At 40.8% G+C, this 12605-nt stretch overlaps 1 protein-coding gene across 1 annotated transcript in view; it reads left to right on the top strand.

The window, feature by feature from the left end:
• Positions 1-11176, top strand: part of SLC18A2 (solute carrier family 18 member A2) — a 37548-nt gene extending 26372 nt beyond the window's left edge. The window contains exons 10-15 of the mRNA XM_055247826.2: positions 509-587; positions 760-811; positions 1456-1519; positions 3775-3894; positions 4035-4168; positions 10877-11176. Of these exons, the coding sequence (XP_055103801.1) occupies positions 509-587; positions 760-811; positions 1456-1519; positions 3775-3894; positions 4035-4168; positions 10877-10981 (554 nt within the window). The 3' untranslated portion in view covers positions 10982-11176. The remainder of the gene's footprint in view (positions 1-508; positions 588-759; positions 812-1455; positions 1520-3774; positions 3895-4034; positions 4169-10876) is intronic.
• Positions 11177-12605: the final 1429 nt, after the last annotated feature.

Below are 12605 nucleotides of genomic sequence, written 5' to 3'. Positions count from 1 at the left end.
AATCAAAACACACATAAATATATTTATATATGTAAATGAACTTACAGGGGAAAATAACTGCGGTGATTATCTGAGTAATGGATGGGGTTTGGGGTAATTTTAACTTTTTTCTTTTGCTTATCTCATGGTTCCCTAATTCATTCAATGACTGCGTCTTACTTCTGTTGGATGAAATCACACATAAGGTTGCAGGTGCTGAGCTCCCAGGCAGGAGCTGTTCGTATCCGCCCACGTGTGAAGCCCACCACCAGCCAGAGATGGAGGCAAGATGAAGCAGTTGATAGAGAAAGGACTTTCATTTCTGGAGTGTCTCAGCAGCTTTGTGTGGGGGAGAAGCCATGTGGGTCCAGACCAGATCCGGCAGGCGCCGGATATTAGCTGCTGGGGTGTGGGCCCTGGGGCTTCATTTCATCTGCTCTAATCAACGTTGTGGTGTCTACAGTTATTAGTTTTTCTAACATATGACTGATATCAGCACTGATAAGGTCTCCTTTTCATAAATTTACAGGCGTTGCTTTCTTGCCAGCTAGTATCTCTTATCTCATTGGAACCAATATTTTTGGGATACTTGCACACAAAATGGGGAGGTAAGATGATATGAAAACAACACTCATTCTGTTATAATAATGTAGTTCTTTCAAAAAATTCTAAGTTGTTTCTGCCTTCGCTGTTACAAGTAATTGTTTTGATTTCCATTGAAAATTTGGACTAGAAAAAAATCAAATGATCATTTCTTGATGGTGCTTTTTCTTTTGGTAGGTGGCTTTGTGCTCTTCTGGGAATGATAATTGTTGGAGTCAGCATTTTATGTGTGAGTAAAAGATGGCATTCGACAAGTGGGAACCATCTGTGAATAAAACTTGTGCTTTGGGCAAGAATCACCAAGAAACATTTTACGTTTGAGTTTGTTGATATTTTATTACAGCTTTCATTTTATTCTAATTTTTTTATCATCTTAAAAATGTTTGGACAAGACTTTCCAAGGAGTGTATTTTCATTTTATGTCAGAAATTATTTAAAATGTTTTATTTCACAGTTTACGTCTAACGTTTCCCCTGCATCATCTTAAGCTTGACAGTGTCTTAAACACTTCAGGACAACCAACCTCAAACAATAGCAAGATATTTTTCTAGAATAAAATCTCTTCTACCAATGGCCAATATCCATCCCTCATGAGGCCTACTTGTTCTTGTCAAAACTTGAGGGTGGACTAGGCTGATCTTTCATATATGCCGGTGACAAATTTTTCATGGTGGTCATAAAACTCGTTTCAAGCTTTGACTTTTAAAGATTTGGATGGTCCGTTTCTTCACAAACCCCACCCTCCTTCCTCCTGTTTTCTTCAGAAGGGAACAGGCATACCATGCCCAGAGGAAACACAAGTTCATAACTTTCTGAGATGATTTAGAATTGGATCTCTTGTTATTTTAGCATAACATTTATTTTCTCTTACAGATTCCATTTGCAAAAAACATTTATGGACTCATAGCTCCGAACTTTGGAGTTGGTTTTGCAATTGGTAAGTCACATGAAACTTGTGCCTACATTTAAAACCGCTTTTCCACTAGGAAGTGTTCTTCTTCCTCTGGTAGACTGTAGTTCCTCAACCTAAATTTCTAGAATCTTGGAAGGAGGCTGCAGGCAGCTTAGCTAAATTACAGCCTGTCGATTCTCTGTGTAAAGGCACCTACTTCTGCGCACTAGTCATTTATTTCCTGAAAACCAGTATTTTTTAAAAGCTGATATTTACAGAAGGAAACTGATGCTCCACTGCAGGGGCTGGGCAAACAAAGGAATCCCTTGCACAGAGCTCATTTGTGTGGACTCCTCCCTATGAGCAGGTCTTCTCATGAGGCTGGGGGCAAAGGCTTCACATATATATTTTGAAGAGGTTTTAGTACGGACAAAGCAGACTAATGTGTTGATGACCGCCTGTGCTGCAGGAATTCCCATAGGCAAGGAGATGGGCTTTTGTAATGTTAAGAATGATAATATGTTAGGAAAAATCTTGTCACTATTTTGAGTGAATGGTATACTTTTGCCTCTTATTTATAATATACCAATTGATCATGATAAAAGTAAGTGCTCAGTCCACCCCTGTAGAGGCAGGAACGTAATCGTTGAGTGGTACTGTGGCACAGCATGGCTTTCACTGAGGACAGACGGTAGAAGGCTGCCGAGGCTAGGGTAGAACCCAGTATGGTACTCCAGGTCCTTCTCAGGTGACCGTTTGCCTGTTCTCTGCCTTGCCTCCCCTTGTCCTCCACTGTCTGGATGGCCCATCTTTTTGGGGAGGGTGCCCAGTCCTCTGGTGGCTCCCCTTGCCATTCTGCAGGCCTGGCAGAGTTGCAGGTTACTTACTGTACAGCCCCCTGGCCTGCGTCCTTTTGGTGCTTTCCTGCTTTGCTGTTTTCTGGTTCACTTGTCCCTCACCACTCAGCACACCTGCATGCCTGACCCACCTCCTGCCAGTCACACCTGGGCCACATGCTTAGACTATGGGTGTTTCCAAGGTGGAGAATAATAGGGGGGACCAGAACGCCCCAGAACTCCAAGGAGTCTGAGAGATCATCTGGCCCTGCTCAGAAGTTATATGTGTGTATGTGTGTTTATGTGGGGGTGTATGTGTGTATGTGTGTGTGTATGCATGTGTCTGTGTATGTGTGTGTTGTATGAGTGTGTGTGTGTTGTGTGTATGTGTGTGAACTAAAAGAAGTTAGCTAAAACACACACACAGACACATACACATTCATACACACATACACTGACACACGCATACACACCCACATAAACACACACACATACACACATATACATACACACATACACATACATACACACAGATAAACATACATCACACACACACACCTACATACATATACACACATACACACACACCTACACACATACATACACAGACACACACACATACACAAATACAAGTACATACACAAACACACATACACATAGACACACATGCAAACACACATACACACATACATACACATACACAGATACATATATACATATACATAATACACATAAATACACACACATACACACATATACATAGACATACACAGATACATATATACATATACATACATACACATAAATACACATATATATACAGACATACACCGCAGCAACAACCACGACCAGCATTAGAATCTTGTCTCTTGAATAGTGGGGAGCAGGTAGCGTAAAGAGGGTGTGTGGTCAGAGTTCCTGGCTCAGACTTCCCGGCTCAGTGAGTGTGGTCAAGCCTTGCCTCTCTGAATATTGGTTTCCTCATCTATAAAATGGGGATCCTCATGATTGGCTGCTGTGAGCCAGTGTCTGTGAACACACTGGCAGGGACTCAGAGGTTGGTGCCCTCCCCTCCACATGTGTCAGTGGCAGGCACATGAAGAAAATTTCTTTCGTTGAAATGGTGCTTGTTGCTTCCTAATATGTACAAGTGCTGGGGATATGGGTGAACAAAACCAACCAAAGAGTTGGGCATTTAGCAAAGAATTGAAGAATAAATGACAATTGAGATGATGCTGTGAGAGAACATCTGTATATGAGGGGAACCTGACCTCCTCTGGGGGTCAGAAAAGGCTTCCTTCGTTCTTTCTACTCAAAGATTAGTATCACCCCAAGACTTGCAGGTGGTGATGACAGAAGGGGAAGAGCTGGCAGGGTCGTGAGTTTAAGACACAGTCCCTGATATTCAGCCCATTTTGGATTTACATCCGTTTTCTATACACTGTGTTCCCTGACTGTCCTCAGGAATGGTGGATTCGTCAATGATGCCCATCATGGGCTACCTCGTAGACCTGCGGCACGTGTCCGTCTATGGGAGTGTTTACGCCATTGCAGATGTGGCATTTTGTATGGGGTATGCTATAGGTAAGGACATTGGCTTTTCATAAGAACCTTTTACCTCAATACACAACGGATAATATCTACTAAAATTATTTAAATCTTTGCATCCTTCAGTCTATAAGATATTTGGAAAGAGCTTTATCTAATTCTCTGTTTCCTGAAAGGTCCTTCTGCTGGTGGTGCTATTGCAAAGGCAATTGGATTTCCATGGCTCATGACAATTATTGGGATAATTGATATTCTTTTTGCCCCTCTCTGCTTTTTTCTTCGAAGTCCACCTGCCAAAGAAGAAAAAATGGTAAGAAAAATTTAGGATGCAGTGAGCATTTCTTGATAATTTTAGCATTGCCTTCCTGATAGCTTCCTCATGGTTTCATTCTAAAGCCTCCAAACATAAATGGTGAGAATTCCTTTTTAGTTTGTACCGCATAGAGCAGTTACTTCTTTTATTTTTTTATTACTGTGAGAGTTTTTCTTTCAAGCTTATGTTTATAAACTGGGAGAATGAAATTATTTTTGTACATAGATTAGCATCAGTGTTGCTCTTTTGTTGACCAAGTATAAACCTGGAATCATTCAATTTGATTTTCTATGGTTCTTGAAAATCTTGGACACAATCTTTCTGCCTCCTGTACTTATGCCCAAGGTTAGCCATTTGTGGTGCTGTTGCTTTTCTCATAACCCTTATAGCATTCAGTAATAGTTGCTGTCTTGTCTTTACTGTATGTAGGATTTTAGAGATGATTTTTATGGAAAAATCATTGTATATGCACTTTGGGGTATATGTGAACACATAGAACAATTTAATTCATAACTTTATGACCAAAATTATAGCCATAGGCAAGATATAGAGTATAAAGCATCCCTCTTTTGAAAAAGTCCAAATTAATTGATTCAAAATTTGAATTTTGAAATGCATGAGTCATTTTAGCCTTTCTAAGGTATTTACCTTACCCAGCAAGGAGCAGCTCAGTGTTTCTGATCATCTTTCTTATCTGGTGTTGCCAGTTTTTAAAACAGCAAATGCTGATAGGTATTTGTCCAGGTGAAAGGAGAGCGTTTTGGATTAAGGATGAATGAGGTGAACAAGAGGACGTGCATTTTTGTGTTTGTGAATAGACGTGAGGTTTGTTTGTAATGTTCTCTTGGAAGTACATCAGAAGATCTTTCTGACAGTGGAACTGAATGCATCTTAATGCTTTGGCATTTCCTGAACTGCCCTTTGATGCTTTTCCCCAAAAGGAGATTTAAAGACAAACCTTAAAATAAGGTTATGTGCAGCCTATGTTTGTCCTGGGTGTTTTTTTACATTCATTAATTCATTCCACGTATTTTAAAATATATCAAGCACTGGGCACTGGCCTTGTGCCCTTTATTTTAACTAGGATTTAACTAGATACTTTCGAGTAATGCATGGCCCGTCTGACTCATGGAAAAGGTATGGAAGGTGCTGTGGAAATAACTCAGACAGAAGCCATCCCCTTGTCCTTCCCTCTGCATGCTTAGATGCTTCCCCAGCTCTGAAAACCACATCACCTTCTCAGACCTCTCTTAGGAGACATCTGCTTTCCAGCTTGGGTGTGTAAATTCCAGATGCATCTTTGCTTGGCTGACCCTAGCACAATACCTTGCCCAAATGGAGTCAGAAAATTCTCAGCACAAATGCAAACTGCCATTCTGTTGCCATGATAACTGTTTAAGGCTGAATGGAGGTTACTCTCAATGTTTTTGACCAAAAAAAAGTATATATGTGTGTATACGTGTGTTTGTGTCTGTGTGTGTATAAAATCACCTACAAATGCTCCTGTAGCCCAGGAAACTGTTGGAAGACTCCTGGGAGATAGTTAGGGCTAGCATGGGCCTGGGAGCCACAATGGCCCCACCATGTAGAGGCTTATGAGTCTTGGTTTCCTCCTCTGTTGCATGGAGAAATGATAACGTCTACCTCATAGGATTGTTGTGAGGATTAAATGAAAGAATCCCAACAGAGTGACTGGCCCTGTGGCTCAAAAAGTGTGTTCCTATTTCCAATATCACCCCACTCTTTCCTGCTTATTTAACTCTCTGGCTTCCCCTGTCAGTCCAGCAATACCTGAATTTTCTCCCTTTTTCCTCCTCTGTGATGTGAGAGTTTCCTTTTGCTATACAGACCCCAAAACTGCTGAATGGGCTCCCCTTGCCAAGCCGGCAAACATCAGTGGCTGTTGTGATGTCCGTTTGCGAACGGCAGCCTGATGGCTTATCTGTGGCCTTGGGGAAATGAATGAGGTCAGAGGATGAGCAGAGAAATGTGCTTGCCCAGCCAACTACCACTGTGTTCTGCAGAAGGACTAGCTGAAGGCAGGCCTCAGTACCCCTCCTCTTTCCCAGTTTAAATGAATACTTTAGTTCATGTTTTAAAAAAATGCTGAAGGAAGTGGAAGAGACGATCCTGAAAGGCCAAACAGTAAGAATTATAGGTTTCCAGAAAGCCACTTTCACTGCAAGATGTTACAATCCTTAATAAGCACCTAGCAAGATAAATCATTAAAAACTCGAGAAGGTGTGCATCTCACTGCCCATCAATAATGCCCATAATTGAAGGCATCACATCAGATGCCATTTGACTGGCCTAATGGTGACATTTGAGAGTGGTGGCCAGCAGCTGCTGCCTACTCATTGTGCAAGCAGAGCAGGAAGCCAGCGGTGGCGGCCGACAGCACCTAATGATAAGGGGGCATGCAGGCAGGACAGCAGTGTGTGAGGGAGGAGGAAGAATCAATGACCATGCAGTTGAGAAAACCCACAGCAGACAAGTGCTGGCGTTCAGGATGAGCAGTTGCCAAATGCTGGGGGCTGTGAGGGCTAGAAGTCATACGACCCTTAGCAAATCGTTCTTCCATTAGACAGCATCCTGATAACAGGGTGTTTGGACTTAAGCTGTTTTATATTGTAAGACATAATGCTGTTTTCATGGATCACAAGTGACAGAATCATGAACTAGTTTATGAGCATGTGAGTTTGTCTTCCATTTGGTTTACTGGATTTCTATTTTTTATAATCAACATCAGTATAGGTGGAGGAAAAAAACTGTTACTCAAGTCCCTCTGCACATACAGGAAATATCAACATTACCATTTGAGGAAAATTGTGTTATAAGACAGTTACATGGTAGTGCTTCACTCCCAAAATTCCCAGTTGAGAAGAGCTGTGTTGTGGATTTTTTTTTTCGAGGTTGAAGAATTATTTTTAAAGACAAGGCACGCTTCTTAATTTTACTCTTGAAATTTGTAATTGTTGCCAAGACAAGAAATTAGGTGGTTTGAGGATTGCAGCTTTCTTTTCCTGGATGGCTCTGATAGTTGTTCCATAAAGCCCTTCCAGCAACAGCTCTGTTTTCTGGATGCCATGCGTGGGGCAAGGATGGGGTGGCTGGAGGCTGCTGAGATAGACCACATTCTGCATATTCTAAGTTGTTTATAGAATTTGTCCCTTTGCAGGTATTTAAATAGTGGATGCAAAGCCATCATTGCTTTTCTAGTTATGTTAAAGAGAATAAAACTTTCCTACTCAGAAGGCCTGGTACCTATCAAAATCTCGAAGACTGGCACTCTTATCTTTTAATACTTTTATGGGTTCACTACCCCAGCTTTGTATTACTTTTACTTTTCATTTGGTCCACCATGTTTGTTTGTTTGTACCACTTAGGAGATCCTAACTCATGAAAGGGGCATTTGGAGGGGCTGGGGCTCACCTCTCAGTAAGAGGGCTTTGCTCTGAATTCAAATGCCAATCCCCTTCTATTGATTTTCTCTTCGGTTGGGAGTCAAACGCACCTTCCTCACCCCAGCAGTGTGTGGAGAGCAGGTTTAATTTACCTGCCTGCACTGTGGCCACCCTACTTGTTCCCTGGGCACCTGACTGACCTGCTTGATGCTGTTCATGCCTTTCTTCATTGCACTTTCGAAACATTACATGCCACCTGGCTTATTTGTGTATAACTTTTTGTTTAAAGTACAACTATTGCACAATAAATCTTTCAAGAGAGGTTTGGAAGCCAGTGAGCTAGGTTTTAAAGGCTACAGAACATTCAAAGGAGGAAAACTTCACCTGAAACAGGCTGTTAATAAATATGGTTTGGGTGAATTGACAAATGCTGGTCAGTTAAGTCTGCATGATGCCAAATAGTCTGACTGAACTGCTTTTCCTGCAGTGCAGTTTTTTGTTGCGTTCATATCATGTGCCCAGTCCTAGGTTCTGGGGTCCTTAAGATGACATATTCCTACATTCAGGTCTAATGTGGATGAGCCAAGAGATGGAGGGCAATTAGGAATAAGGCAGTGATGACCGTTCTTTATAAGGTGACCTACCTGCCTGCCTGGGGGCTGTGCAAGGATCGAGGCCCCATGCCCTGCATTCCATTTGGGTGTCCCAACTGGTATCTCACTGTGCCTCCTCAGCAGACCTCTGTGGTGGCCAGGCTGGCTTATTTAGTGTCCTGCTTGGTAAATAACTCATGTTTTACTCATTGCACCTCCCTTGCTGTCCAAATCTTTTCCATCTTTCAAAGTTTACTTCAAATCCTGCCTCTACAGGATAGCTTTCCCTGGGCACTGAACCAGCAGTGAGCATTCCACCTGGGACCCTAGAGTCCCTGTCCTTGCCTGTGCAGGGAGGTAACTAAGATGCTGGGATAGGACCTTAAGGGCACTGAGATGCAACACCTAATAGGTATCCCTTCAGCTGTTGTCAGCCAGATGACAGTGCTATAGTCTTAGATAATGCCATGTAACTAGGGCAGTGTTTCTCAAAGTTTGTTGACACCGTTGTCACATGAGGACAGGGCCCTCAAATTTCATTTTTTAACCTGCTCCATCTCTCCACCCCTACATTTCCTCGAGAATCATTAATCTGGGGGAGATGAGACATCTATTGTTAGTGGGGGTTAAATCTTTGTGTTACATGGGGAGAACGGTCCTGGTGTATAAAGTCTAGTGCCACTATTATTTTAAAAATTGAGCTCTTTATTGAATACAAGTATCAATTCACTTGGCAAGCAGCATAAAAAACAGTTAAGTTAGAAGCTGACAGGTTGAGCTGGCAGCCTAACTTAGAGGGTCAAGGAAGTCCTTATCTTCACATGTTACACAGATCACTGGAGAATGTCTTGGGAAATGATAAATGGGTTAAGCACTGAGTAGAGTCTTATCTGGGGACAAGAGCTGAGAGTAATAGCTAACAGACAACAAGATGGGTTGCAATAGGCCAACATCAGATACATTTTAATCTATTTAGATTTGCAAATTGCAAAAAAAAAAAAAATTGGGGGAGTAGTTCACATGGAGAAAAACTCAAGACATACCTGATAATTTATTTTAGTTGCACATGACGTCCCCTTGCCGTCCTCTGTGCTCGTCTAACTACCATGGAGTTCTGCAAGCGGCTCCTGTCTGCCCCATCCTAGCTGTACACTCCCCGGTCAAATTCTTTAACTGCTCCGTGCCTGTTTTCTTACCTTCCACAGAGGGTTATTGTGATGTATTGCCTCTAAAATGCTGAGCATGGTCTTGGTGTGATAAATGCCAGCTGTGTTATCACATATAAGCAAATACTTATTTGACAATCTGGTTTGAAAGCAGAGCAGTACGTTTTTGTAAGTTTTAAAATTTTCAGTAACAATAAAGGAGGGCATGAGAGTTTCATGCTCACCAGAAGAGGATTTTTAAAAAATCATATATTTTAGCTAGAGGTCAGGATTGGGGACAGGTGGTCAGGAAATCACATGTGTGAAAAAATAATAGCCCTAGCATGTTTTGCCTAAGAAGAAATCTAAGGGGCCATGACAATATGGTCTTAAAAGATTGGGGGCCAAGCATGGTCACTTGCACCTGTAATCCTACCACTTTGGGAGGTTGAGGCAGGAAGATCACTTGAGCCCAGGAGTTTGAGCAACCTGGGCAATATAGTGAGATCTCATCTCTACAAAAAAAAAATTAATAATTAGCCAGTCTTGGTGGCATATGCATGTAGTCACAGCTACTCGGGAGTCTGAGGTGGGAAGATGGCTTTAGCCTGGGAAGCAGCAGTGAGCTGAGATTGCACCACTGCGCTATGGCATGAGTGACACTCTGTCTCAAAACAACAACAAAAGATTGTAAGGGCAGCCTGTGAAGATATCAGAACTGGATGAGTGCAGTGGCTCGTGTCTGTAGTCACAGCACTTTCGGAGGCTGAGGAGGGGGGATCACTTGAAGTCAGGAGTTTGAGACCAGCCTGGCCAACATGGTGAAACCCCATCTCTACTAGAAATACAAAAATGTAGCTGCGAGTGGTGGTGCACACCTGTATTATCAGCTACTTGGGAGGCTGAGGTGGGAGGACTGCTTAACCCAGGAGGTAGAGGTTGTAGTGAGCCAAGATCACAACACTGCACTCCAGCCTGGGTGACGAAGCAAGACTTCATTTCAAAAAAAAAAAAAAAAAAAAAGAAAGGAAAGAAAGAAAGAAAGAAGAAAGAAAAAGATACCAGAACCAGATTCATGAATGCAAACAATGGAAATGGGTTGTAGTCCAGACGTAGGTACATTTCTCACATGTGAGGGCTTCTCTCATTAAGGAGAGAGCACATCCTTTCAAGGTGTGTTGCCACAATGACGTCTGTAAACAGAAGTTGGACTGGGTGACCTCCAGGATCCCCATACCCCAATTCCAAGATTCTAAGTATAACAAACCTAACCTGCCTATCCCTTGCTTCATAGAGTATAAGTTCCCAGAGTGGACTTATGGCCCCTGACAGGTATAATGAAAATACTGCAGAGACCACTTCTGTCTCCAATTGCCTAGAATTTTTAGAGTGTAGAACTATAGGTCTTTTAGGTCAGGCGTCTGGCGATTGCTCCAAATGACTGGTTAATAGCAAGTAATACTACATAGTTTTCAAACTAATAATCCTTAAAAACAGTAGGTTAAAACCATCTTATCTTTATGAAACAAGAAGTTAATATACTTGCACTTTGCTCTCTTTTAGGCTATTCTCATGGATCACAACTGCCCCATTAAAACAAAAATGTACACTCAGAATAATATCCAGTCATATCCGATAGGTGACGATGAAGAATCTGAAAGTGACTGAGACCCTCAAAAATCATCAAAGTGTTTAATTGTATAAAACAGTATTTCCAGTGGCATGACTCATCCAGAACTGTCTTAGTCATACCATCCATCCCTGGTGAAAGAGTAAAACCAAAGGTTATTATTTCTTTTCCATGGTTATGGTCGATTGCCAACAGCCTTATAAAGAAAAAGCTTTTCTAGGGGTTTGTATAAATAGTGTTGAAACTTTATTTTATGTATTTAATTTTATTAAATATCATACAATATATTTTGATGAAATAGGTATTGTGTAAATCTATAAATATTTGAATCCAAACCAAATATAATTTTTTAACTTACATTAACATTTGGGCAAAAATCATATTGGTAATGAGTGTTTAAAGCACACATTATCTCTGAGACTCTTCCAACAAAGAGAAACTAGAATGAAGTCTCAAAAACAGAATCAAGTAAGACAGCATGTTCTATAGTGATACTGAATGAGTGTTATTTAACTTGTAGTTACTATCAATATATTTATGCGTTAAAGAGCTAGTTCTCTCAAGTGTAGAGGACAAGAACTTGTGTCACTTATCTTTTGAATCCATAAATCTTAGCTGGCATTAGTTTTCTATGTAATCACCTACCTAGAGAGAGTTGTAAATTATATGTTAACATGTTATCTGGTTGGCAGCAAACACTAAAGCCAATAAGGGAAAAACAGTAAATGTTCTGAAAGCAGAGAAAAGCAACCAAACATACTGTTATGAACTAAAAGCTTTCCCTTTAAGATACATACCTGAATGTCTTACTGGATGAAGAAAATTGAGGGTACATGTACCTTATACTGTCAAGGTTGTTTAAACATGATAAGGTTAATCACCATCTACTTCAAGTTTTAGAAAAGGAAACGAGGCTAAAAACAGCTGCTCTGACTTTAATATCTGACTATATCTTTGATCTGTTTGCAGATCATCCAAGTGTTTTCTGGGAATATATTTATTTTAGGTTGTCTGAAACTACTATTTTTTAGACTCCTGAAAGTTGTTCACGTCAATGTGAAGGCAAATTTTAAATGAAAATGAGGAATGAAATTATGTCTTGAAGCATATATTAAGAAGTAAAAATAATAGTGATCAGGCAGAAAAGAAAAATGGAACATCTAAAAATGTATGTGCTAACTATATCATCCAGTGTGCAGTGTCGTGTATTTTTCTAAGCATGACAACATTGATGTGCCTTTTCAGTGTAACAGCAAATACTGTTAGTGAACATTGTCAATTTATGTCGTTTTGTTAAGAGATATGACTGAAGTGTGCAGTGTGGAATGTCTCTAATAATGCTTGTTAATCCTGCAGTTCTATAAACAAAAATTACTTAGTTTTGTTAAGCTAAGATTGTGTTTGTGTTAACTTCGACATCAAGGAGCAAAGAACTTTAGAACAAAGACTCCTCAATCTTGTGACTTTCTTATTCTCTAGGAAAGTAACACTTCCTTTGTTTCACGAAGCTTTTCTGTGGGGCTTCGATTATTTCAAGTCTGGTTTCTAAGTGCAGTGTGTTTGAAGCAAACAAACTTCCAACTCACTTACTTGGCATTGGGCAACTTGGCCAAGTCTGCTACTTTGGAAGATGGCTCTGGAGGAAACTCTCCTATGGCTAAA

This window comes from Symphalangus syndactylus, chromosome 2 (genome assembly GCF_028878055.3).
Source record: "Symphalangus syndactylus isolate Jambi chromosome 2, NHGRI_mSymSyn1-v2.1_pri, whole genome shotgun sequence".
Classification (NCBI taxonomy): domain Eukaryota; kingdom Metazoa; phylum Chordata; class Mammalia; order Primates; family Hylobatidae; genus Symphalangus; species Symphalangus syndactylus.
This window is presented reverse-complemented; position numbering and strand designations above follow the sequence as displayed.